Source organism: Bos mutus, chromosome 5 (assembly GCF_027580195.1).
Source record: "Bos mutus isolate GX-2022 chromosome 5, NWIPB_WYAK_1.1, whole genome shotgun sequence".
Taxonomy (NCBI): domain Eukaryota; kingdom Metazoa; phylum Chordata; class Mammalia; order Artiodactyla; family Bovidae; genus Bos; species Bos mutus.
In genome coordinates, this window is record NC_091621.1 from 14,060,425 (window position 1) to 14,086,192 (window position 25,768).

General features: G+C 42.2%; 1 protein-coding gene across 1 annotated transcript; it reads right to left on the reverse strand.

Moving 5' to 3' along the window:
- Positions 1 to 5,062: 5,062 nt before the first annotated feature.
- Positions 5,063 to 25,573, reverse strand: AMDHD1 (amidohydrolase domain containing 1). The gene is made up of 9 exons (XM_005898403.2): positions 19,838 to 25,573; positions 17,982 to 18,088; positions 16,339 to 16,403; positions 14,124 to 14,401; positions 11,600 to 11,825; positions 9,654 to 9,778; positions 7,950 to 8,043; positions 6,998 to 7,158; positions 5,063 to 5,855 (listed from the first exon to the last, which is right to left on the reverse strand). The coding sequence occupies exons 1-9, from the start codon at positions 20,146 to 20,148 to the stop codon at positions 5,768 to 5,770; spliced, it is 1,455 nt and encodes a 484-aa protein (XP_005898465.2). The 5' UTR covers positions 20,149 to 25,573; the 3' UTR covers positions 5,063 to 5,767.
- Between the last annotated feature and the right edge of the window lie 195 nt (positions 25,574 to 25,768).

Below are 25,768 nucleotides of genomic sequence, written 5' to 3' on the forward strand. Positions count from 1 at the left end.
AAAGCAAGTCACGTGTAAAGCCCACATCGGTTTGGGAGAGTAACACATGAGGGCATGTGATTTGGGGCTGTTGCTATAACAACCTACCACATACATGAAACTCCATGCATAACCTGAAAAATTCCAAAGAAGCTACTTTTCATTATTACTTAAAGCTGTGTCTCATTTCTGAACCTGGTCATTGAGTTATTTTTTATTAAAGCTTCTAATTATCTCATGAATAGCATGATCATTTTACACTTGGGAGTTTACTTTGGTTGAAGGTACTCATTTATTAAATGTAAACATTTAATGTTAACATTAACATTATACCAAAAAAAAAAAGAGTTGGAGGAAACTCATTTCAGCTCAGGGCACAGGCCTGGTTTGTCTCAAGATGGTCCCGTTCCCTCTACTGGGTGATTAGTTCAAGAGATATTAGGGGGGTACAGCTTGGACCAATGAAACAGAAGAATTTTACTGGAGGTGAGACAGGCCTGGGTCCTGGGACCCTTTGTGGCAGTGCTGCAATGCTTATACCTGGACACACCTTTTCTTGAACAACAAAATACAAAGAAACTATATGGGACTAAAATGAACCATGTGCATAGTCAGTTGGGACAAATTCTGGACAAAAGCTGCAAAAAGATTTAAAAAAACCCAACTGCAACTTTTAAAGAGCCTGGAGCAAAAGAAGGAGGTTGCGAGCCAAAGCAGGGTACTGGGCATGTCCCCTGCACCCACCACCACCTAAGCCACTCCTCTGGCCAACCTCTGGACACACCCCTACCCTCACTCCATATAAGGAAAAAATTCCCCCCACCCCTCAGGGAGCCAGTGAACAAGGGACCCTGCTGATTGTTCTCGCCCTCCCCCTCCCCGCAGCCCCTGCTGCAACAGGAGCCCTAGTAAAACCCTGCCTGAATTTCTTGTCTGGCCTCTGGTCAATTTCCATCAGCTAAGGAGGCCAAGAACTCTGGTCAGTAACAGAGGCTTCTAGAAAACTCTTTCTCTCCTGAGAGCAGGCTTTCTCCCTGTCCTGCTTGACCTGAATGAGGAGGCACAGCCCCTCTGACTGTTGCTAGACTGCCACCCTGGGGGGGACCTAGCCTTGGGGTGTCCCCAACACTGTAGGACACAGCAGGAGCGGGGGAAGGACTCTGGGTCTTCAGGGGTCCTGAACTGCTGGATAACCAGTCCTGAAGCCTGTCCTTCTTGTGAGTTTCCAAGGGGAGCTAATAAGCTTCCTTGTTTTTCAAGCCATGGTCAGGTAGGGGGTGTTCATATTTCACTGTGCCATTTCGAGAGCTTTCATCCAGACTTCTAGCACCTGATACCTCCTACTCTCTCCACCAAAGGACTTGGTTAAGGTGTCTTTCCAGAGTCCACTCACACAGCACATATCTGACTGTGTTGACTAAAACCAGATTCTTCTTTCTACAACAAAAACTTGTCCTGGTCCTAACCTGTTCAAAAACTTGCAGTGGTCTCCCGTGACTTTAAGAATGAAGTTCCAATGAGTGAGCCTGACATGCCAAGTCTCGTGAAACCTGAGTCAACGTTACAGTCCCAGTATCCCCACTCTAGGAGGACTCAGACCTGCCCCCCTCCTGAACACCCTCATGATCCCCCAACTTGGAGCCTTTCCTTCACATCAAAATCCTTCCAAGCTCCCAGGGATGGCAACGCCCCTTTCCACCCAATCATGACACTGTTTCTTGTTACGTTTTATCTTTACTTCCCCAAAAGCATCATCTTTTGACATCACATCCAGTCAGTTCATTTGCTCAGTCGTGTCCAACTCTTTGCGATCCCATGAACCGCAGCACGCCAGGCCTCCCTGTCCATCACCAACTCCCGGAGTCAACCCAAACCCATGTCCATTGTGTTGGTGATGCCATCCAACCATCACATCCTCTGTCGTCCCCTTCTCCTCCCACCCTCAATCTTTCCCAGCAACTGGGTCTTTTCAAATGAGTCAGCTCTCCGCATCAGGTGGACAAAGTACTGGAGTTTCAGCTTCAACATCAGTCCTTCCAATGAACCCCCAGGACTGATCTCCTTTAGGATGGACTGGTTGGATCTCCTTGCAGTCCAAGGGACTCTCAAGAGTCTTCTCCAACACCACAGTTCAAAAGCATCAATTCTTCTGCACTCAGCTTTCTTTATAGTTCAACTCTCACATCCATACATGACCACTGAAAAAACCATAGCCTTGACTAGATGGACTTTTGTTGGCAAAGTAATGTCTCTGCTTTTTATTTATTTATTTATTTTTTCTCTGCTTTTTAATATGCTGTCTAGGTTGGTCATAACTTTGCTTCCAAGGAATAAGCATCTTTTAATTTCATGGCTGTAATGACCATCCGCAGTCATGACATTACATTACAGAAATGACATTACATTAAGGAATTCATATGCTCTTTCCAATATGTGGAACAAGTACTTTCTTTAATACTTCATTCCTGGGTTGGCCTGCTGAGTGTATTTTAATAAGTACTTTCCACTATGACCATCTGTATGCTTGTGCAGCCATTCATTACTTCATTCATTGATCACCTCCTATAAACCAGTCACTGTACTAGATCAGGGGAACATGACCAGGCCCTTTCCTCTCCTAACACACAGTTTAAAGAGAAAGACAATTCAGCTGCAATGCTCTAGAGGCACTCACAGAGGAATGGGAGCACGGTGGGCATGGGGAGGGACTAGCTCCGATTTCCCACATTAAGAAGGGAAAGCACTCTAGGTACAGGAAAAGGTGCTGTGAGGTCTGCAGCAGCAAAAGCAAATGGAGGTTTTGAGGCACCATGTGTGGTTAGGGTCTAGACCGCAGCCCTTCTCAGACTCAAGGGGGCAGACAAATCACCTGTGGATTTGTTAAGACCAGATTCTGATTCAGTAGATGTGGAGTGGGGCTGAGGTTCTGCGTTCCTAGCCAGTTTCCATGAGTTGCAAGGGGCTTGTAGGACACTGGTCTGGGAGGAATGTGGCAGTTTCAGGTGGACATCCTCTTCTGGTTTCTTTCAAAAAAGGCAAGAATGCTACTTATTTAGAGTTAATGTTTCCTAGAAGGAAAATGGGCTTCCCTAGTGGCTCAGATGGTAAAGAATCTGCCTGCAATATGGGAGACCTGGGCTCGATCCCTGGGTTGGGAAGATCCCCTGGAGAAGGGCATGGCAACCCACTCCAGTATTCTTGCCTGGAGAATCCCCATGGACAGAGGAGTCTGGCGGGCTGCAGTCCATGGGGTCACAAAGAGTTGGACATGACTGAGCAACTAAGCACACACAGAAGGAAAATAAGAAGTGCTTAACTTGCTTATTCCTAAATGTAAGGATATACTTCTGCATGGCTTGGATTCTGCTGCTGCTGCTGCTGCTAAGTCACATCAGTCGTGTCCGACTCTGTGCGACCCCAAAGACGGCAGCCCACCAGGCTCCCCCGTCCCTGGGATTCTCCAGGCAAGAATACTGGAGTGGGTTGCCATTTCCTTCTCCAGGCTTGGATTCTAGGACAGACCTAATCTTTAGTGTTGGCCTTTCTAGCTATCTCCTGCACCCCAGACTCCCACTGTTAACTAGGAGACCAGTCACAGGCGAGGTATCACCCACAGCAACCATGCGCTTCCCACACCCCCTTTCAGCTTCTTCACCAAGCAGGTGAAGAGCTGAGCTGCAGAGACTCTGCGCTACTAGCCAGTGATAGCGACGGGCACTGTTACCTTTAGCCTTCTGACAAGGGATCTCTTGATTTGATCTATACTGAATACAGTAAAGACTCATTGATTCAGGCTCTATCCACTTGAAATGGGTGATAACAGCCTTCAACAATACGTGAACTGTGAACTTCCAGATGTTCAAGCTGGTTTTAGAAAAGGCAGAGGAACCAGAGATCAAATTGCCAACATCTGCTGGATCATTGAAAAAGCAAGAGAGTTCCAGAAAAACATCTATTTCTGCTTTATTGACCATGTCAAAGCCTTTGACCGTGTGGATCACAATAAACTGTGGAAAATTCTGACCTGACACCTGACCTGCCTCCTGAGAAATCTGTATGCAGGTCAGGAAGCAACAGTTAGAACTGGACATGGAACAACAGACTGGTTCCAAATAGGAAAAGGAATATGTCAAGGCTGTGTATTGTCACCCTGCTTATTTAACGTATATGCAGAGTACTTTATGAGAAACGCTGGGCTGGAGGAAGCACAGCTGGAATCAAGAGTGCCGGGAGAAATAGCAATAACCTCAGATATGCAGATGACACCACCCTTATGGCAGAAGGTGAAGAGGAACTAAACAGCCTCTTGATGAGAGTGAAAGAGGAGAGTGAAAAAGTTGGCTTAAAGCTCAACATTCAGAAAATGAAGATCTTGGCATCCGGTCCCATCACTTCATGGGAAATAGATGGGGAAACAGTGGAAACAGTAGCTGACTTTGTTTTTCTGGACTCCAAAATCACTGCAGATGGTGACTGCAGCCATGAAATTAAAAGATGCTTATTCCTTGGAAGCAAAGTTATGACCAACCTAGACAGCATATTAAAAAGCAGAGACATTACTTTGCCAACAAGGGTCCGTCTAGTCAAGGCTATGGTTTTTTCAGTGGTCATGTATGGATGTGAGAGTTGAACTATAAAGAAAGCTGAGTGCAGAAGAATTGATGCTTTTGAACTGTGGTGTTGGAGAAGACTCTTGAGAGTCCCTTGGACTGCAAGGAGATCCAACCAGTCCATCCTAAAGGAGATCAGTCCTGGGGGTTCATTGGAAGGACTGATGTTGAAGCTGAAACTCCAATACTTTGTCCACTTGATGTGAAGAGCTGACTCATTGGAAAAGACCCAGATGCTGGGAAAGATTGAGGGCAGGAGAAGAAGGGGACGACAGAGGATGAGATGGTTGGATGGCATCACCAACTCAATGGACATGGGTTTGGGTTGACTCCGGGAGTTGGTGATAGACAGGGAGGCCTGGCGTGCTGTGGATCATGGGGTCACAAAGAGTCGGACATGATTGAGCGACTGAACTGACTGAACTTACTTGTCTAGTCATTTCTTCCTAAACAGAACATAGTTTGATCATGAAGCTGTGATTGTTAAGATGATGAAAGCATTTTAAAAGATTTCAAGTAAACTCATAAGGCTTTAGAGACACCCATTTATATAATCATCCACTTTTTCTGTATGTAATCCACTTTCTTCTGTAATTTGTTCACTTCCTTAAAAGCTCTAATAGACAACAGAACTGACTGGTTTCTCGTGTTGCTGTAAAGAACAACAATAATAGGGACAGCAAATATTTATTAAGAGCTATAAAATTTTTCAGACATTTGTAATTAATGTGAAGAATCAAAAACTTAAAAACAATTTTAAAAAATTGTATTATTGGATTTGATCAAAATACATCCATTACAAGAAGGTCCCTGTACTTGTGTATAAAATGACAAGTCTTGAACTCTTCCCTGAAGCTCTACTATAAGGGTTGAGAAGAAATTAGAAATAGAAGAACACCCTCCCCTCAGAGGACACTAATGAATTAATCTGCAGAATATTTATAACAAACCTTTGTGAAGTTAATGTTTGAGACTATCGTCACAGATTGTTTACCTGATTATATGTCTATGTGCACATGTTAAAATAAGTGAATTCCTTTGGTTTTTCAACTGGATTAACAAAATATTGAAATATATTTAAGTGACATCATTCTGCTAAACCACTAGGGTATTTTAACTCTTAATATAACTGTATTGACTTATACAGTCGAAGAGTCTCCTCTTTCCTTATAGATCTATCATTTTTTATAGATGACTTTTCCTTTAGCTATAACATAATCAATTAATTCATGATGGCCTCCAAATTGGTAAATCAAATGCTCCCATCTAGAAAGAAATCAAACATTAATGCATACAGGTCAAAATGATTACTTTGTCTATAAGTGCTAATTTCAAAATACATTCTCTAAAAATTTATGTATACTTAGTAGTTAATATTTGGGCTTTTAAAAAAAATGACAGAGTACCATGATAATCAGTCTATGATAAATCAAATATTATTTAATGATATTAAATATCTGATCTTAAAATATTTGGTTCAGTTAAATGATGCATAAATGGTAACATTAGCATTATTTTCCATGAGACAATGGCTTATGATCCTCAAGAGTAGAATTATGGAGCCACCCTCTTTGGTTGAACATGAGGTCCAAGAGCTGGGAGAGACTTGCTAGTGTCCAGAATTCACAACTATGGTGTGAATTCACCATAGAATTCACAACTTTAAGATTTATAACAATAAGACTCAAATTGTTACATTGGAGGTCCACGAGGCAGCAGACTGTGGGTGCATAGTACAAAACCAGAGGCAGAATAACTGAAGCAAAACTTTTGGGATGCAGTAGGAATGAGATGTCAGAGAGGTAATGAATTAGAAGCAGGGTGACAAGCTAGAGTTGTGACCTGCATGGCTCAGCGCAAGCAGAAAAGGTCAGAACACAAGAAGAAAAACAAAAACACATGTCAAAGAGCAGCACAAGTCCAAGGTCCAGGTAAACAGAGCAGAAACCCAGAGATCTAGGAAAGATGTAAGACAGGTGAAGAGACCAGAAAAGTCGGTCTACCCTGAAGTTTAGGACCTTGAGGGAGACTTTTTGCTTAGAAAAGGGTGACAATAAGACTGGGTAGCTTCTCTGAGCTTACACAGAGCCTGACACGAATCATCAGTGGAAAAAGGTTTTAACCAAGTCTCCATATGACAGTGGGCATACAATAAAATGGGGCTTCCCCAGTGGCTCAGACAGTAAAGAATCTGCCTGCAATGCAGGAGACCTGGGTTCAATCCCTGGTCAGGAAGATCCCCTGGAGAAGGGAATGGTGACCCACTCCAGTATTCTTGCCTGGAGAATCCAACGGACAGAGGAGTCTGGTGGGCTACAGTCCACGGGGTTGCAAAGAGTTGGATACGACTAAGCTACTAACACTTTTATTTTCATACAATAAAATGGTTTACTTGGGAGAACACTCACCTGGGTGAATTGATGATAATGAGATCTCCCTGCTTGCCAACTTCCAAAGATCCCTGTGTGTGAGATTTTCCCAGGGCATAAGCGGCATTGATGGTGGCAGCGGCCAAGGCCTCGGGCATGGACATTCTCATGTTCACACACGCCAGATGCATGACCATTGGCTAAGATGGGAAGAGAAAAGCATCGGAGAAAAGGAACGAGACAACTGCCACCTAGAACATTTCTCAACAAAGCACAACAAATAATGACAGATAAATGCCCAAGTGGAGCAGGCTGAATTAACATGGGAAAAATTTTAAATTTAAATGTAAAGATTCTTATGCTTTGGGAAAGATTTATTACAGAGATTACTTACCACCCACCCCATATGTATTTAATATTTATTTATTGCTTTTCAAGGGTCTTCCCTGGTGCCTCAGTGGTGAAGAATCCGCCTGTCAATGCAGGAGATTTGGGTTTGATCCCTGGGTCAGGAAGACCCCCTGGAGAAGGAAATGGCAATGCCCTCCAGTATTCCTCCCTGGAAAATTTCATGGACAGAGGAGCCTGGTGGGCTACAGTCCATGGGGTCACAGAAAGAGTCGAACGCGAGCACAAACACTACTTTTCAAGGTCACTTCCTGTCATAGGAAGCTCACCTCCATGTTTACTTACTAAAACTTCTTTGAGATTATTCAATTCTGAGGGGGAGAATAGGTTATTGTAAAACCACAATGCCTAAGGCTGCATCAAAGCATAATAGACCCTTCTCTCCTCTCCCTAAACCTGGAGGCATTCAAGAAGCACAGAAATACACAATTATACTGCTGTCTACACATTCTTTTTCCGGTTTCACTGGAAGACATTTTTAGATCTTTGATACATTTTACCAGATTAGTGAAATAGTTTTAAATTATTTATATGCTTGGGAGAAGTTTCAGTCTGCTCAGAAAGGCATGTTAAAAATAATTACCATTGAAAAACAATACGCATTAGGGTTAAAATCGCTGCCCAGGGCGACTATTACTCCTTCATCTAACATTTTCCTGGCTCGAGGTTGCTTCAGTCTAAAGAGAAGGGGGAAGAAAGATATCAGTCTTGAGAAGTGGAAATTTTGAAGAATAAGTGTTCAGAATTGAAGCAGACTTAAGATATACTGGCATGCTGCTGTTCATGGGGTCACAAAGAGTCGGACACTACTTAGCAACTGAATAACAACAATAAGGTATCCAACTCCTCTGTGTTCTGGAAGAAGAAACAGAAATTCAAGATTAAGTGATTAGTGGTGGGATCTAGCATAACCCCAGGACTCCTGATTTTTATCATCCTGCTTTTGAAATCACTTGGGTATGACTAACTTCTTTAATTGGGGATTATCATGACAATCACTACATTGAGAGATTCTTGTGAAGAAGGAAAAGTATAACTGAAAATTGTTTTCAAACATAATACATTTTTTGGAATTCCCAAATATAAACAACAAGGTTTAAATAATGCTTTTAAAGTTAACTTTCATTTTGCAATTTTAAAATTCATATCTCTCCCTCTCCTTTTTGGAAGGTGGGAGTCTCAAACATTTTTGTAGGTTCTTTAAAATTCATCTGAAGGTCCAATAATCTAAGATGTACAATGTTTGTGCTTATTCCTGGACTGGGTATTTCCCTGATCTCCTTGACCAAATACAATTTAGTCTTTAGGACATGGCTCAAAAGTTATGTCAAAGATAAACAAAGCTGGACACTAGTTAATATGGTGAGGAGAGATTTAATTCAGTAATAACTATTGCAAAAGAGAAGAGTCCAGTGTAAACTGAACTTTGTTTTTTGCAGGGTAACTGGATGTTTTAAAAAGATGAATGAAGGACTTCTCTGGTGGCTCAGTGGATGGGAGCCTACCTGCCAATGCAGGGGACACCAGTCCAAGCCCTGGTCTGGCACGATTTCACATGCTGCGGGGCAACTAAGCCTGTGCGCCACAACTTCTGAGCCCGTGTCTAGAGCCCTCAAGCCACAATTACTGAGCCCATGCGCTCCAAATACTAAAGCCCATGCACCTAGAGCCTGTGCTCTGCAACAAGGGGCCTCTCACTGCAATGAGAGGCCTGTGCACTGCAATGAAGAATAGTCCCTGCTTACCACTAGAAAAAGATTCAATCCATGGAAGGCATATGGCTAAATCCCTGGGGAGATGCCACAAAATATACTTAGACATCACATCTCCTTTTTCCTCTTACTTGTAGGAATTATGAGGATAATGGTCCTCACTTGCATCATCTTGGAAAGCAACTCATTCGGATTCAGAATATTCCTACCATCTTATGTGTGTTTTTTAAAGTATAAAGCCTCTTTTCTAATTATAAAAGTAATGTATATTGATTTTTTAATTGGAAAATTCCAGAAATGAGGAAGAAAGTAAAATAAAGCTCCATGCTCCCCAGTAATCCCATTACTCAAATGAAATTTGGGTCTAAGCTCCTTCCTTGGGGTCATTCATTACGAACATCACATCATACATCACACCATACAGTTGGCATCTTCCATGAGCTAAGTTTTCCTGATCTGCATTTTAAAGGGGATCTGTAAGGGTGATGAAGTAATATTTGGGCATCTGGGAAGTCTGTGCCTTTACAGCTTGTACTTGCAGCTAGCTCCTGCGTGGAGGTGGAAAACAACCTCACCTCAGCATGTAGGCCGTGGTGGGCAGGAGAACAGCAGAGCACCTGGCTGACGCCATGGCAGCGATGCCTTCATCACTCACTTCTTCCAAGTGACTGATGGCCTGGGCTCCCAGTTCCACCCCAAGCTAAGCAGAATGGACAGAGAAAGAGAGGTTTCACGCATAGCAACAACAAATCAATAAAGTGCCTGTATACAGTTTTTCCTACAAAAATAAATAATACTCTATTATTGTCAACTACCTCTTGTAAGCACAAGCCTCCAAGTGGGTAAAGGGTTTATGGTGGACATTCATTAGAAAATTTAGCTAGCATGCTACTTCAAAAACTATTCTTACACACAAATGCTTACCAAGATCTTCAAACATTTGTTAAAATTTTTACGAATCTTATGAATCAGAATAAAACATTGACTAATTCTGGTAGTAAAATCTGATTGTTAAATATCATAAAACTACAAGAAAAGTACCTGGAATGCCATTGCACTCAGAGAAAACAGATCAGGTGAGAAAACAGACTTCAGGAGTGTGGAATCATTTGTGTAATTTGAAAATATCTTCTTTTTTTTGGCCACACTTCACAGCTTTAGGGGCCTTAATTCCTGGGCCTAACTTGGGCCCCTGGGAGTGGACACGTAGAGACTTAACCACTGGACCACCAGGGAAGTCCCTAGATTATCTTCTTGAACTTGGTTTTCCTCCAGATGAAAAGTTTATGCTAGGTTGTTAGGAAGACAACTAAGAAGAGGTAATGCTCAGATAAGAATGTATTAAAGTGGATTATTTCTCAAGAAGAGATAATGCTTGGATAAAAATGTATTAAAGTAGATTATTTCTCAACTTGACAAATTTTGACACATGTGCGCACATGCAAAGTGCCCCAGGCTGAAAGATGACATGATGAGCATCTCAAGGAAAGAAGACTGATAGCTGCTGGCATTCCACTGTGAGCCAGGGAGGCTGCGATGCCCACACCAGGGCAGGGAAGAAGAGCCCCCCACCAGCATCTGGCTCAGGTAGATGAGCACTGGAATCAGGGCTCTGGGGGCTTGTGGACAGTGCAGATGATGCTCCCCAAGGCAGGTTCCCTTTTGATCTTAGCATCTTCCTCAACTTTTTGAAACTTGATTTGCTCATCCAGGGAATTATCAACTTCTATTGATTTAATTCACATTTAATTCACAGTCACTCTCTACAGCCCAAAGTGTCTTGTTGACCACCCAGTTCTCATTCATTTAACAAATATTTACTTTCTAAAGACCATTTGCACTCTAGGCACTGTGTTAACCTCCAGGAAATAAGGCTGGGTAAGGTTGGACATGACTGAGCAACTAAGCGTGTGCACACACACAGACACACACACACAAGAAGACATGGGTGTGGTCCTCAATGTGTTCATGTCCAGTAGGGATCACAGAGGAGATTTTAAACAGTGGAACAAGGACAGGGAGAGGCTATAACCCACTCTTGGAGAGGTTTGGGAAGGATCCCAGAGAAGTGGTCACTCAGATGAAACCTGGAGGGGATTTTGAATCTCTTCCATGTATGAATAAATGAATCTGGGAAAGACTTAACAATTTGAAAATCATCCTGTCACTATTAAGGCATGCTCCACTAAAATTTGTCTGAATGCTGCCACAGAAAAACTCTTCATGTGAAATTAAGAGACTGTGCTAGGGTGACTTTGAGTGACAATCAAAACAGGTTGTGAATTTAGTAAATGAGATCATAAAGGTATTTTTTTCCCTACTAGTATCACCAGGAGGAGATAATAAAAGTAAATGATCAGCAAAAAAGGATTCCAAAGCTCAACCAGACCAACCTGCACATATTTCTAACAAATTTCCCCATTCTCTATCTTTTCAGAAGGTCATTCCTTCCTTTGAACAAACTCACTGAATTTTCCATAGCACGAGTGCTGACAAAAGAAGAGCAAAAGAACAGCCATACCTCAGCAGCCTTCATGGGGTGGAGTTCATCCCCATGGAAGTTAATCTGTAACCCTATATCTTTCCCACTCTGAAGAATTCTTCTGGTGGAATCAAGATCAAAGACACCCTTTTCACAGAACACATCTATATTGTCAACGTGTATTTCCCCATTTCTGCCAAGTTCCTTCAGCCTTGGGAGGTGGTTTTTGATGATGTCATCAGCAGCCTCAGAAGCAGTTTTTCCTCTGAGAGAAGAAAAGGAGATCACCAAAGGCAAGTTAAAAAAAAAGTTATTGGAGAAAGGAGTCTTTGGTACTTGGAGAACCTGAGAAACTATAGATATGTGACCCTGAGCCTCAAAAAGGTAAAGAAAGAATCAAAGCTATAACTCAGGACTCTTAACAATTGGGACAAATCTGCCTAACAGAGGTATTGACAAGACTTCTGTATACACTGGCCGTACAGGCAGCGAGACAGATGGCTCACCCATTCTGGCATACTGGGGTTGCCTTTGGGGAAGTCAGCAAGGCCACCTGGCTGAAAACCTGAATCTTCTTGTCAAGGACACTTAGAGGACATCCTGGATGCTTCCCTGACACCCAACTGTGGGCCCCTTACCTGGGTCCAGCTATCATCCTGACTTTTTCTTCCTCCACAGTTTCTAGAGGCATCTGCCTAAGGAGTTCTGTCTCATCAGACATAGGGGAAGAAGGAGACCTTGAAATTCTAAAATTCCTGGGTAGTTATATCTGAGAATGGGCTGGGCTTTTGGAGTCAGAGAGCCCCAGAGCTCCACCACTTTGCTGGCTGTATAACTTTGGACACATGATGCAGACGTCATGTGGTATCCTCTGGGCCTTTATCTTTGGGGATGAAGAGGAGACCTCACAGGCTCAGTGGCAGATGGAGAATTTTTCTGTAAAACATCAGCCTTGTATTTGGCACACAGAAAACTCTGACTCAGCAAAAACTGCCTGGGTGGGTAGACAGATGTGGACTATGAGGAGACAGGTACTTATACATGTTGTTTCTATTTTTCAGACAACCATATAGGAAAGGTGTTATTTTGCTGATTTACAAATGAACAATTCATGTTCAGAAAAATTAATGATCAAAACTTAAAATCAACCAGTTGGACAGAGCTAAGCTTGATTCAAACCCAGGTCTGAGGTCTCTCCAAAGTCTGAGACTTTTCTACCATGTCACATTGTCTTTTCAATTGAAAAAAATAACAAAAAACAGACTATCATAGACAGGATATCCCAGAAGTCTTAGTGCAGTTTCAAGTCTTAATAATTTCAGAAGTATAAATGGTAAATACATACAAAAAACATCATTGTAAATATTCAATATTTATGTTTCTTTCTACTTAATTCATTTTGTAAATTTTCACAATAATTTTCAACGTTAATTTTTTTGGTTCCTCTGATTGAAGATGGTAAACAAATATTAACATTAAAATTTCTATTTTTCAAAGTTCACAAAACTAAATAAGTGTAAAAAATTTAATTAAACCTGAAATGATTTAATTATTAATTTTGAATATTATTTAATTAAATGGGCTATTTAAATAACTAAACCATTTTGGTAAGCCTGAGGCATTTATTATCTAAGTTACCTCACGCCAAGAGTTGACTCATTGGAAAAGACTCTGATGCTGGGAGGGATTGGGGGCAGGAGGAGAAGGGGACGACAGAGGATGAGATGGCTGGATGGCAATCACTGACTCAGACTTGAGTTTGAGTGAACTCTGGGAGTTGGTGATGGACAGGGAGGCCTGGCGTGCTGCAGTTCATGGGGTTGCAAAGAGTTGGACACGACTGAGCGACTGAACTAAACTGAACCACAACTTAAAACTTCACAGGCAACGCCCTGTGAATTCTGCAGTCCTGGATTTCTTTTGGATCTTTTGGTTCTGGAACTGTGGGCCTTCTGAAGTAGTAATTCCAGGACAGACAAGATGCAGGAACAGAAGGGGAGAGAATTCTCTATGGCAAATCCCACACGGGAGAAACTTTTTAGATAAAGAGAAAAGCTGAAAAACACATTTACAACAATAAAACAAAAATGCTTGCTGCTAAACAAGCAAACAGATGAACAACAACAACAAAAAAACCAGCATGAGTTATCTTGACGTCAGATACCTCTACAGGGTGTTAATCTCTAAGGTGCCTTTGTGATCACTGTCATGGGAAACTACTTAAATGAGTATCTGTCATTTTAAAGGACCTATCAGGGCAATTTCTTTTTGTTGACCAAAAAAAAAAAAAAAAGTTGTGAACGTCTGTTTTTCCTTCACCATGAAGAGACTTGCAAATGGGTGGGTCTGATGGAGACCACCTTCCTAAAACCATGTGTGTGAGATGACTGACCTTTAAAATCAGAACACCTTTCCAAAGGCTCTACTGGTTCCTCTGCAAGAGCTCAACTGCTGGTGCACCTTCACCCCCTGGAGAACACAGCCCCCACTTAGACATCCCCACATGACCCCTTCTGGTTTTCAACTGCCTGAATTAAACTCCAGTCCCTTCTGTTGAGGTTACTTTGGCACGGAGTGGGCTCCGCAGTAGGTGGCCGAGATGCCGATGTCCAACTCCCGCCGGGCGCGCTCAATCACCCGCAGCATCTTGAGCTCCGTCTCCAGGCTGAGGCCGTATCCACTCTTGCACTCCACCAGCGTGGTCCCCGCCCGCATCATGCACCCAAGCCGCTGCTGGAAGGAGCTATACAGCTCCTCCTCAGAGGCCTGGCGGGTGCGCTCCACTGTGAAGTTGATCCCTCCTCCAGCCTGATGAATGTCCATGTATGTGGCTCCTGCCAACTGAACACACAGGCTCACCCTTAGGTCTGGAAAATAAAGGGAGGCTGCAGGCAGGTCTGCAGAACCTATGTCCAGGGATGATATTCAACATGATTGACAACTGATATGGCATAGGCACCATAGCCAATCAGAAAGGATGCTGGGACACACAATTCTAGAAGTCCCTACTCTGCCAGGGTGGTGAGGAGTTGTGGGGGTCAGAGGTGTGCCAGGAAGGGACCAGGGTAGCAGAGATGGGAGACGTGGTAGGGACCTGGGGTCTTAGGGTAGTGACAGTTTACCAACAGGTACAAAAGTATTTCAACAATCCAGTTAGTCCCAGTGCATACCAGCTAATCTCAGTCTACTGCTCAGCACCTATGAGAAAGTGAAGCTTAGGCGATCAGGGGATCCCACTGTCGTTACCTGAGTCTCCACCAAGAGGCCCAGAGCATTCCCACCCCTCAGTATTGGGCCACCTAGAGTTTCAGGCCTGATCTCTGTCACTCAAGAAAATAAAAAGGCTCTTTCTGAGATCCTGCTGAGCTCCTGTTATTCGGAGCTGCAAGGAGGGTGGTGCAGACAAAATGTGCCATCCTGGGGGGCTCCCTTTGCTACACCCTTTCCTTTGTTCTTAATTCTGTCACATTCAAGTTATTGCAAACTAGAGCTTTTAAGGAAAATTCAATGGTTTTATAATAAATTATCTTCAAGGATTTCATGTTCACAAAAACCTGGTGGGTTCGGCCCTTTCTGTATCAGATAATTAGAGAATTGGACTGCAAACCTCTAAATTTTTGGCTCTGAAATTCAGTGGTTTAATAAAGTCTTAAAAAACAGCTCTAGATTGTTGAGAAAGGTAGACAATACTTGAATACAAAATTTTTTTTTCTGAAATCATGCAATTTGGCTGTTAGGATGTACAGTTTTTTAAAAAACAGTGTGAAGAAAAAATATGAAGGAAACTTAATCTGAAAAGGCTACATACTGTAGGATTCCAACCATATGACATTCTGGAAAAAGCAAAACTATGGCAACAGTAAAAAGATCTGCAGTTGCCAGTTTTTAGGAGAGAATAGGCATAGCACAGAGGATTTCGGGCGGGCAGTAAGATTACCCTGTATGATATTACAATACTGGATGCATGTCAGTAGACATTTCCTCAAACCCAGAGAATGCACAAGAGCAAGAGTCAACAGTAACAAGAACTATGGACTCTGGGTGATAATAATGTGCCAGTGTAGGTTCATCCATGCTGACAAATGTACATCTGGTCAGGGATGTTGAAACGGAAAAGGCTGTGCTTTGGACAGAAGTTGGGGGCCAGTGGCATATGGGAAATCTCAGAACCTTTAATATAATTGTGCTGTGAACCTAAAACCGCTCTAAAAAAGTCTACTAAAAACAAGCAAATAAAAAGTGTGAAAATGGCTCAAACCAGGGATATGAGGGTTAACTGTGGCTAATTAATGCCTTATTAAAAGGACTATAATTTATGTTTCTTAATGTCTAATTTTTCTGTAGGAACAATATAAAGCTTATTTTGTGATTAATAATATATTTTTCCAACTTTGACCCCAATTAGTGGCGATTTTCAAACTGCTTCCTGGAGTCCCTTCAAAGGCTACCAGGGAATGGAATGGGGGAAAAAAGGGGAAATTAGTGAGCAAACCAGGTAAAGCTCTATTTTAAAAGGAGCACTTGGCAGCTAAAATATCTTGAAAACTATTATACTTCAAACTATTGATAGCCCTGTGCACAACATAAAGATTTGGCACCAAGTCATAAATTAGTTAACTTTGTAGTAACTTATCTCCATAGTCGAAGCTAGTAAAAAAAAAAATCCATTAAATAGACACATAGACATTTGTTGTAAAGTCTAACAGCCTACAAACTCTAGAAAAAGTTTTGTGTATATTTGTGCTTTATTTTGATTTGCCATTGTTTACTACAGTTACCTTCATTGCAAACTCGTGAACTCTTTCGCCAGCCCATACTGGATGTGTGTGTGCATCCACCAAACCTGTAATCAACAAATCACATCATGTTTAAAGTTATGAAATCAAAAGCACTTGGACAGTAGGCAGACTCTAACATGGTTCTTGGGAAAGCATGATGGTGATAGCCATCTTGGAGGGTGAAGGAGGAAGAACGTGTCTGTGTGGTTCCAAGAAGACTCTCCATGGTTGGTCTAGAAGGCTCTAATGGAAGACTGACTCAACAGGATGAAAACCCAGCTCGTTTTGCCCAATAAATCCATGCTCTCCAAACAAGCTTTTAGAACAGAATGTCAAACCTACTAGTTGAGCAAAACCAAGGACTTTATCACCAAAGAATAATCTAGGTGTGAAAAAGAATAATACAATCCCTACTCTCCACTTTGAGAAGGCAAAATATGAAATCATAAAGATGAATCTTTCTTCAAGAAAGAAATATGTTTTAATTAAAGAGAAACTATAAAGCAACCACTTGGAACTTTTGTTTATGCAGGTACAATTTGGTAAACTATGTCTTTCCAGAGCATTTAAGTACCTTATGGATTAAATGATTCATTAGTGGCTTTGATTAGAGTAAAACCAAAAGTCCCTATTTGGATTGCTTTCTCTACCACATTCTGTTCTTTCTCCTGAGATTTCACCCTGAGTTTCTCTCCTGACCCCCAAGAGCCAGATAGTAGAAGTTCTGTCAGATATACAGACTACACATTTTTAAGGTATAAACCCTAGCCTCAATGTCTGCACAAAACTCAAAATTTGTGTGAACTTTGTTTCAGATGATTACATAAAAGCCATGATGGAGTGAAGTGTTAGTGCTCAGTCGTGTCTGACTCTTTGTGACCTCATGCACTGTAGCCCACCAGGCTCCTCTGTCCATGGGATTTTCCAGGCAAGAATCCTGGAGTGGGTTGCCATTTCCTTTTCCAGGGGATCTTCCCAACCCAGGGATCCAACTTGGGTTTCCTGCATTGGAGGCAGATTCTTTACCATCTGAGCCACCAGGGAAACCATAAAACCTGGATAATTTGGGATATGGTGGCTAATAAACTGATTCTGTTGTCAATCACTAAAGATAAAAATGAACTTTGGTGAAATCTCTAGGGATCTTTGGCTTATGTTTCTTCTGCCTGGAGATGGGTCCTTTGTTTCATACTCTATACAAATTTAGAGTCTATTCTAGAATTAGAGAGAGCAGCTTCCCTATTTGCCTCCCCTATGCAATGGATTAATAAAGTTCTTTGGACAGTTTTTGAATCCAAACCCAACACAGCTGGTTTCTTTTCAGCAGGTGAGTGGAAAGAAGTGGATTGAATGAGTTTGATTCCAGTTGGTCCTTTACCTGTTTAGAGATCTTGGGTAAGATATTTCACATGTAAATATCAGTGTTCTAATCTATGATGTGTAGACAATGATACTTACAAGGCAGTTCAGTGTCATTCAACAAGAAAACATGTCTGTAAAGCAGCTAGACATTTACTAGTAGAAATTCAATAAATGGCAGATATTATATTTTCATATATTGTGAGACCTTATTTAAAACAAGGTACTACTATTCCTCTTTATTAAAACTGCTTTCAGGCCTTTATTGCAAAAGGGGTTAATACCTGGCAAGATGCATTTCCCAGAACAGTCAATTCTTTCTTCAAATGTTTCTTCTGAAAACTGTTTTTGGATAGCATCAGCAGGACCGATGGCTTTTATGAAACCATCTCTGAAGAAAAATCAAGAAATTATCACAAAATTTGGAAGAAGTATTGTGAAAAATTTGACCAATGATTTAAACTATGAAATGATTACCAGTAAGTATAATGAAGTTACTTTCAGTCAATCAATATTTACTGTATTTCCTTCTTGAGCTTTTGTCTTTGGAAATTGACTCCAGACACACGCAAGGCAAAAAGTCATGTGTAGCAGAGATTGCTAGTTGTTCCCCAAGATCAATGTTTCCTTTTCCCACAGTGCTAGATTCCTAAATTTTAGCTGAAATCTTGACCACCCAGAATAAAGACTTCATTTCTAAGTCTCCCATCAGCCAGGTGAGGCCATGTGACTAAGTTCTAGCCAATAGGATTCTCTTCTCTTCCTACTTCCTACCTGCTGGAATGTAGACACCATAATGAGAGAAGGCACAACCATCTTGGATGATGGAGTGAGTGTGAGGAAGAGTGGGGTGCTCAGCTGAGCAAGATAGGGGTCTAGATCCTTGGAACTCCATGGAGTATGGCTATCAACTGACCCTAGGTTCCTATATCCATGCAATTCTTGTTAACTGATTTTAACAAATTTTTGACCATAACACTGGGAATATTTTTGTTCCTTTGTTAATTAAACACACAGAGAGTCCCTAAAAACTGGGCTCTTACACAACCCTAAGCAGCCTCAGATAAGGGATGAGACTTGTGTAATTTCAGTGTCACCGGCTCTTCGATTCAGATGGGAATCCAACCCCTAGGCCCACTCCAAGTCTGCCTTCCAAGCTTCGGCTGTTCTTTTACTCTCAGAAGGTTAAATGAAAATAACTGAAAATGTCCTCTCTTTCTGGTGGCTGAATTTTAATTTTATATCACCCCAAACTATCACCACATAAAGGGCTTCTGTGGGTTTCAAGTTTTTCCCACAGCAGAAGCAGGTGAGAGATACACTTTGTAAAAATTCAGATCTCAGAATTCCACCCATAGAGATCTTGATTCAAAAGACCTGAGGATAGGTACAGAGTGGGTGGCAGGGACTGGACGAAAGTAATCAAAATGTACAAACTTCCAGTTATAAGATACATAAGTACTAGGGATCTAATGCACAGCACGATAAATATAATGAACACTGCTACATGTTATAAAGTTGTTAAGAGAGTAAGTCCTAAGAGTCCTGGTCACAAAGAAAAAAATTTTTTTTTCTATTTCTTTGACTTTGTATGAAAGGATGGATGCTCACTATACTTACTGGTAATCATTTCACGATGTATGTCAGTCAATTCATTATGCTGTTCACCTTAAGTCTACACAGTGCTGTATGCCTATTATATCTCAATAAAACGTGGTGGGGGCGTAGATCTGAGGATAAGGGGGTGGGGAGGGATCAGAAATCTGTCTTTAAAAAAAAACAAACTCAGGCCATCTGAGGCAGGTGGCCCCTGTCCACACTTCAGGAAGCATTGGAGAGAACCCCTACCCCTTCTGATTGCTGCAATCATATTTTATCAGCATAGGCGCGATTCTGATGCGGCTCAGTGGGTTGTGCAGCTTGAGTGCTTTTCTTTTCCAAGTGAATGACAACCCGAAGCAGCCAAACACATTAGCAATAGGCGCCTGAAAAGGAGGCGTGCAACCATCTCCCTGGGTGCAGGAAAGCTGTTACCGCCTTTTCCTCCACAGTGCACAATTTACAGAACGAGTACTTGGCAGACTGGTCCCCCCAGCAAGCGACCCGCGGCGCCCGCAGCCCAGACGGCGCGGCCACTTACGTGCCCACCACCAGGCTGGCGCCCTCCAGCACCTCCAGGCTGCGCAGCGCGTCCCGGGTTAGGAAGCGCTCGCCGCGGGCGCACACCAGCACCACTTGCCGCGCGTTCTCCAGCAGGAGGCGGTGGCCGCCGGCCATATCGCCCGGCACCCTGAGTCTAAGGGAGGCTACTGGGCTTGCGCTGAGTTCAGCCGGCACTGGAGGGGGCAGGTCCGCAGGGGTGTAGCCACCAGCCCCGAGGGCGGGGCGGGGCGGGGTCTCCTCGCCTTGGAGTTTCCTGACTGCCAGGGATGCGGGCCTCCCCTCCACCATCGCGAGGGCAGTGAGAGTACAAGGACAAAAATGCTGATTAGTAATACATGTTATAATGGACTCTCCTCTTTCCTGGTCACTTTGTCACGTTCTGGGTAAATGCGGTAGGAATTACTGTCCCTACTTCACAGATGAGAAAACTGCAGCTCAGTGGTGGGAAGGGAGAGAAAGGTGGGCTACGAAGATCACGCGACCTGGCGGAAGGGCGTCACCGAGGACTAGGGTACCCCAGAGGAGTTAAAATGGGGAGGTGGGGAGAAGAACCTGGGAGGGAGCCCCGGGAAGGGACAGAGTTTGGAGAAACCTCTGCCCAGGGGGGCTGGAGCGGCAGCCTGGGACGCAGGGGCCACCCGCAAAGGAAACCTGGGGATGGGTGGGGGTGGGAGGCGTCGGTGGTGGGGCGTTGCGGGTGGAGTTGCTCCAGGGTCCGCGCGGCCGCGAGCACGGTGACGGGTGCCTCACACTTTTCGGTTGGCCAGCTGCACTCCCGGATCCCCTACTACCGGAGTGGGAGAGGATAGAGCCAAGACTGCAGAATCGATTGGCGCCTTCACCCAGCTTTCCCTAACCCCTTCCTGAAGGATAGGTTGGAAACGCTCCTGGATCCCAACTTGTTGAGGTAAAACTGGTTTCAGCTTGATGTCCCCCATCCCAACTGTACACAACGGGGCCTGCCCTCAATTAGCCACCAAGATTGGAGACCGCCTCAAGTATAAGGAGACTTACCTGGTAGCTCAGAGGATAAAGTGTCTGCCTACAATGTGGGAGACCCAGGTTCAATCCCTGGGAGGAACATCTCCTGGATAAGGAAATGGCAACCCACTCCAATATTCTTACCTGGAAAACCCCATGGACAGAGGATCCTGGTAGGCCACAGTCCATGGGGTCCCAAAGAGTCAGACATCAATGAGTGATTTCATTTTCTTTCACTTTCAAGTAAAAGGAAGATGGTCTGTAATTCTTAGCCACATCTCTTCCTGCCTGTCAGTTGCTGTGAATACACTGGCAGGCACAGGATTTTGAGCTTTCTAAATATTTCGTTTTGTTTATACACTTATTAGAAGCTCTCTGTTAGGCCTTGTAGGACATTCAAAGATAGGAAGGCCCCTTTTCTTCCCAGCAAAGACTTTACAGTCAAAAGGAAGACACTTAATGGATGCAAATAACACATGATCAAAGAAAGCTGAGGCTGGCAAAACCACAAAGTCTAAAAGTCAATTTTGTGTCATTATAAACCATTTATAACAAAGAACAGAAAGCAAGAACTCCTTTAAATGAACACAATAGGTAAGAATATACTTAAGTTTCATATTATGGCCATAAAAAAGAGATCAGTCAGGTAAGAAAGAGAAGGGAAAAATGGGAAAGAATTAAGTAGATAATGTAAATAAGAGACACTACAGGAGAAAAAAAGAAATCTATAGATTACCCACAGCTCAGACACACAATCACAAACAGAGGTGTCTTTCACAGTTTTAAAAAGAAAAGTATAATATATGCAGAGAAATAATAGAAGTAGAAACAGTGGAAAATATAGACACATAAAGTCACTAATTTATAGAGAAATGTTAACATTTTGTTTAGAAAATTTCTGCTAAATCAGTTACATTTTGCATTTATAGGCATATTTGCAGATACATGCAATTCTAGGTATAAAGGATGGGATGAAATTATAGGAATATAAAAGCCTTTGGGGTTTGATAAACTTATCTTAATCCCACTTCTGTTACTTATGAACTGTTTGACCTTGGGAGTTGGCTTAATTTCCCTAAGCCTCCCATTTTCTCATCTATATCATGGGGATGATTGTTTCTACTTTATGGACTTACCTGAGCTTTAAATAAGATGGTGTGTAAATCACTTAGCCCAGTGCTTAGCTCTAAAGAAGTAATACTATTATTACTGATTATTACTGTTAGTTTATTTTAATCCTGTTATTTGTCTTGCTGGTCAATTAAAGATTTGATTTCAACCGATAGTCCTTCAAAGCACATACCATGTATTTAAAGCTTACAAGTTCTTTGTAAGTCTAAAAGAAGTTGTCCTTTTTCTTCACGAGGATTTATATCTGTGGGTGAACTGAGTGTATTCGATTACAGTCCACATAGACAACATTGCTAAAAAACCCCTGCAAACAAGTTTGCAGAAGTTAAGAAGGTTAAGAGCAGACTTCTCTCCTCCAGTCATTGTTAAATAATTATAGAGGGGTGATGATAACACATTTAGCCTCAAGAAATAACCAGCATCTCTGCAGATCTTTAGTTTACAAAGTACTTTCCACATCATGGGACTCACATTGGCCAGTTTCTTTCCCCTACTCTTCCTTCTGGACCTGCAGTTATTTTTCAGTTTGCAAAAGGTACAGTCAGAAATGTCAACAGAAAAGTCCGTACAAAAGAGCTAGTTTGACGCCAGCAGGGACTCTAAGGTCAAGCTGAAGGTAATTTCCTCATCACCATGCTCTGCTTCTGACCTAATCGAGAGAGGCAGGTCACGGAGCAGGCCAAGGACCTAGTGGCTCCCAGCTTTCTGGTAAATAAAAAAAAGATTGCTTGCGCTGGTGTCTCTACACCATCCAAGGACAGTTCACAGCCCTTTCTCCGAGTATTTGTCCAAGTGGGAGGGAAGAAGGTGGGAAAAAGTCGAAAGGCATTGGGTCTGAGAGAACCTGTCCAAATCTTCGTTTGCATTTCAGAGACAAAGCTTTCTATCTCCTGATGAAAGAATCTGCAAATCCACTTCCATTGAATTATAGAGAGAATTGTTGAGAAAACCAAACACAAACTGCTTCAAATAACATCTGCTAGATACTGTTATTGGGAATTCATTTAAAGTTGCTCTAGGACTGTAGGTTTAGATATTGTTATGTAAAACCCCACCTCTTTCACAAAGCTTGGAATATTAAGACTCTGTGCTAAGGTGGGTCTCTCTGGGACTCTGTGGACTATAGCCCACCAGGCTTCTCTGTCCACATGTTTCTCCAGGCAAGAATACTGGAGTAGATTGCCATGCTCTCCTTCAGGGGATCTTCCCAACCCAGGGATCAAACCTGCATCATCTCTTATGTCTCCTGCATTGGCAGGTGGGTTCTTTACCAGTAGCGCCACTTGGGAAACCCAATAAGGTAGGTCAGATTCCCCAAATTTGTATCAATATTTGTGGTCTACTCCTCTCAAACAACCTGGTTTCAAGAACTTTAATTCAGGGTTTCTTATGAAAGTGGTTGTCAGTTACCCCTCCTATTCTTTACGAGTACTGTGGTTGTTCATAAGACAGAGTGGACTAGAAAGAAGACAGATCTGGATATCTATTTTGAAGAAAGTATAAGCAATTATTTCCCTATCCGTCTATCATGAGTAAGCACCTTGCATACATTATCTGTGTTTGGAAATTACAACAAGGCTGTAAGAAAGGCTGAAAGAAAATTAGTATCCATACTTGGAAGAAGCAGTTTAGATGCACTGAATTTAATCGGGTAGGCCTAAGAGAGAGAGCCGAGAAGAGTCAGAAACAAGATTCAAACATGCCTGTCCCCAAAGGCTAGGGTCTTTCCACAGTGGCATTCATGCTACCCTACGACGATACGCATCAAAGGACCTGACTTTTATATAATGCAGTGACCACATGTGATTGCATAATGTTAGAAGAATGCAAGAATTAATTAAACCAAACAGCATGGTGTTCACCTGGAATAGTATTTATATTAGTGTATTTATATTAGTCCCCTTGGAGGTCTAATAGATATCTCAAATTTATATTCCAAACTGAACCTTTGTTCTTCCCAACCTCCCCTTTCCCCACAGTCTTCTCTGTCCCCACTGATGGCAATTTCATCCTTTATTTCCTGGGCTCTTCATCTCATACCCCATATTCAAACCATTGCCCAGTCCTATAGTCTCTACTTTCCAAATATATCACCACTTCTGCTACTATCCTAAGAGAACCCGTAAGCTCTTGCCTCTCCATAGCTGTAGCATCCCATCAGATCTCCCTACCTGACCTTCAACCTCTTCTGTAGTCTCTTCTCAGCTCAGCACTCAGAGTGATTCATTTAATGATCTTTATTCCAATTAGTAAATGACTTATAAGGTCTTGTTGTCTCTTTGACCTTGGCTGTCACTCTCCCCTTTATTCACTGGTTAAGCTCCACTAGTCTCTTGCTGTTCTCAAACACACCAAGTATCTTCCATTCTTAGAGTATTTTCTCCATGAGCTTACACTTATATGACACTTACTATGCTTCTGATGCTGTCCAGAGGGCAAGACATATGCTAACTCCTGTAACAATTTCAGGAGGTAGGTACTATTCTTACCGTCCCTTTTGAAAGATGGGAAAATTGAGGGTAAGGATGAAGAAGCATAATGAGAGTCCAGGCTCTTAATCACAAGCTTGCGTTTCCTCTAAAAATGATGGCTTGCAGTCAAACACCACCATTTTCAATCCCTAGTTTTCCAACTTTCTTTTTCTTCCATTGGAAGTTGGGTTTGTACATGTATTTTAGATGTGAATTTGCGGGCATCTGCTATGCAACCTGACAACATTTTCCCTCTCATTTGGGAGTGCTGTGTTTAGTTGCTCAGTCGTGTCTGACTCTTTGCAACCCCATTGACTATAGCCTGCCAGGCTCTTCTGTCCATGGGATTCTCTAGGCAAGAATACTGGAGTGAGTTGCCATGCCCTCCTCCAGGGGATCTTCCCAACCCAGGGATTGAACCTAGGTCTCCCACACTGCAGGCTTTACCATCAAAACCACTAGGGAAACCCATTAGTCATCCTGGTATTTCTATTTTGTACAACAAAAACATCCACTGACTTTGACTTATTTTCCCTGGTTGGCATATCATATTGGTTTAGTTTGGGAACTTTATAATTTCTAAGAATAGCTGGCTGTCTTCTTCTCCCTTATGTTCATCACCAGCCCTTAACTGATCAACAAAGGGATTAATACATATGAAAATACAGATGTAGAATAACTTCTAGAGACTACTGATTCCCTTTACATGTGCTATGTATTATGTAATGTTTATAGAGTTTTAAAAATATATTTCCTTTTCTTTGGACAGGGCCAAGACACAAAATGTCATCCCAGTTTTTGTCACTATCACCAGTGACTCCTGCAGGTAAAGAAGAAATCAATTACTGGGTTCTTACTTTGTAGCCAGTTACAGTTAGTCTCCATGATGGATTGGGCAATAAGAAAAGGAGAATACTGCATGACTGCATGATAAGATCAGGCTTAGTGTCTCTATGTAAAGAGTTTATGAACTGCCTGCTGAGAAAGTTCCCTTCTATTTGTTAATACTGAAAAGAAAACTCTTCAAATCAGAGGGGCATTAAATGATCACAGTTAGCTACATTCTTAGAGTCCTTCATGATATAAAATAATTAGCTCAATTATTCATCATAATAAAGGACATAAAAACTACCCTTTAACAAAATCTGTCTTCTTTCTTTTATCATCCTTTATCTCATTTTTCGGCTTTACAAATGGACAAGGAATTTGTATTGGTCTACATACAAAAATAACTTTTTATCACTTATAAATTTGACAAAGATTTAAAAATTGGACAACACCAAGAATGTGCTGTGGATAACAGGTGCTCCAGAGGCATTCTCTTT

What these genes read in the sequence shown, in the direction of transcription:
- AMDHD1 (XM_005898403.2), bottom strand. Translation starts at nt 20,148, where the DNA reads ATGGTGGAGGGGAGGCCCGCATCCCTGGCAGTCAGGAAACTCCAAGGC. An exon ending in ACCACGGCCTACATGCTGAG is followed by an intron (nt 8,044 to 9,653) that starts GTGAGGTTGTTT and finishes CCTTCTCTTTAG; the next exon opens with ACTGAAGCAACCTCGAGCCA. An exon ending in ATTATCATCAATTCACCCAG is followed by an intron (nt 5,856 to 6,997) that starts GTGAGTGTTCTC and finishes ATTTCTTTCTAG; the next exon opens with ATGGGAGCATTTGATTTACC.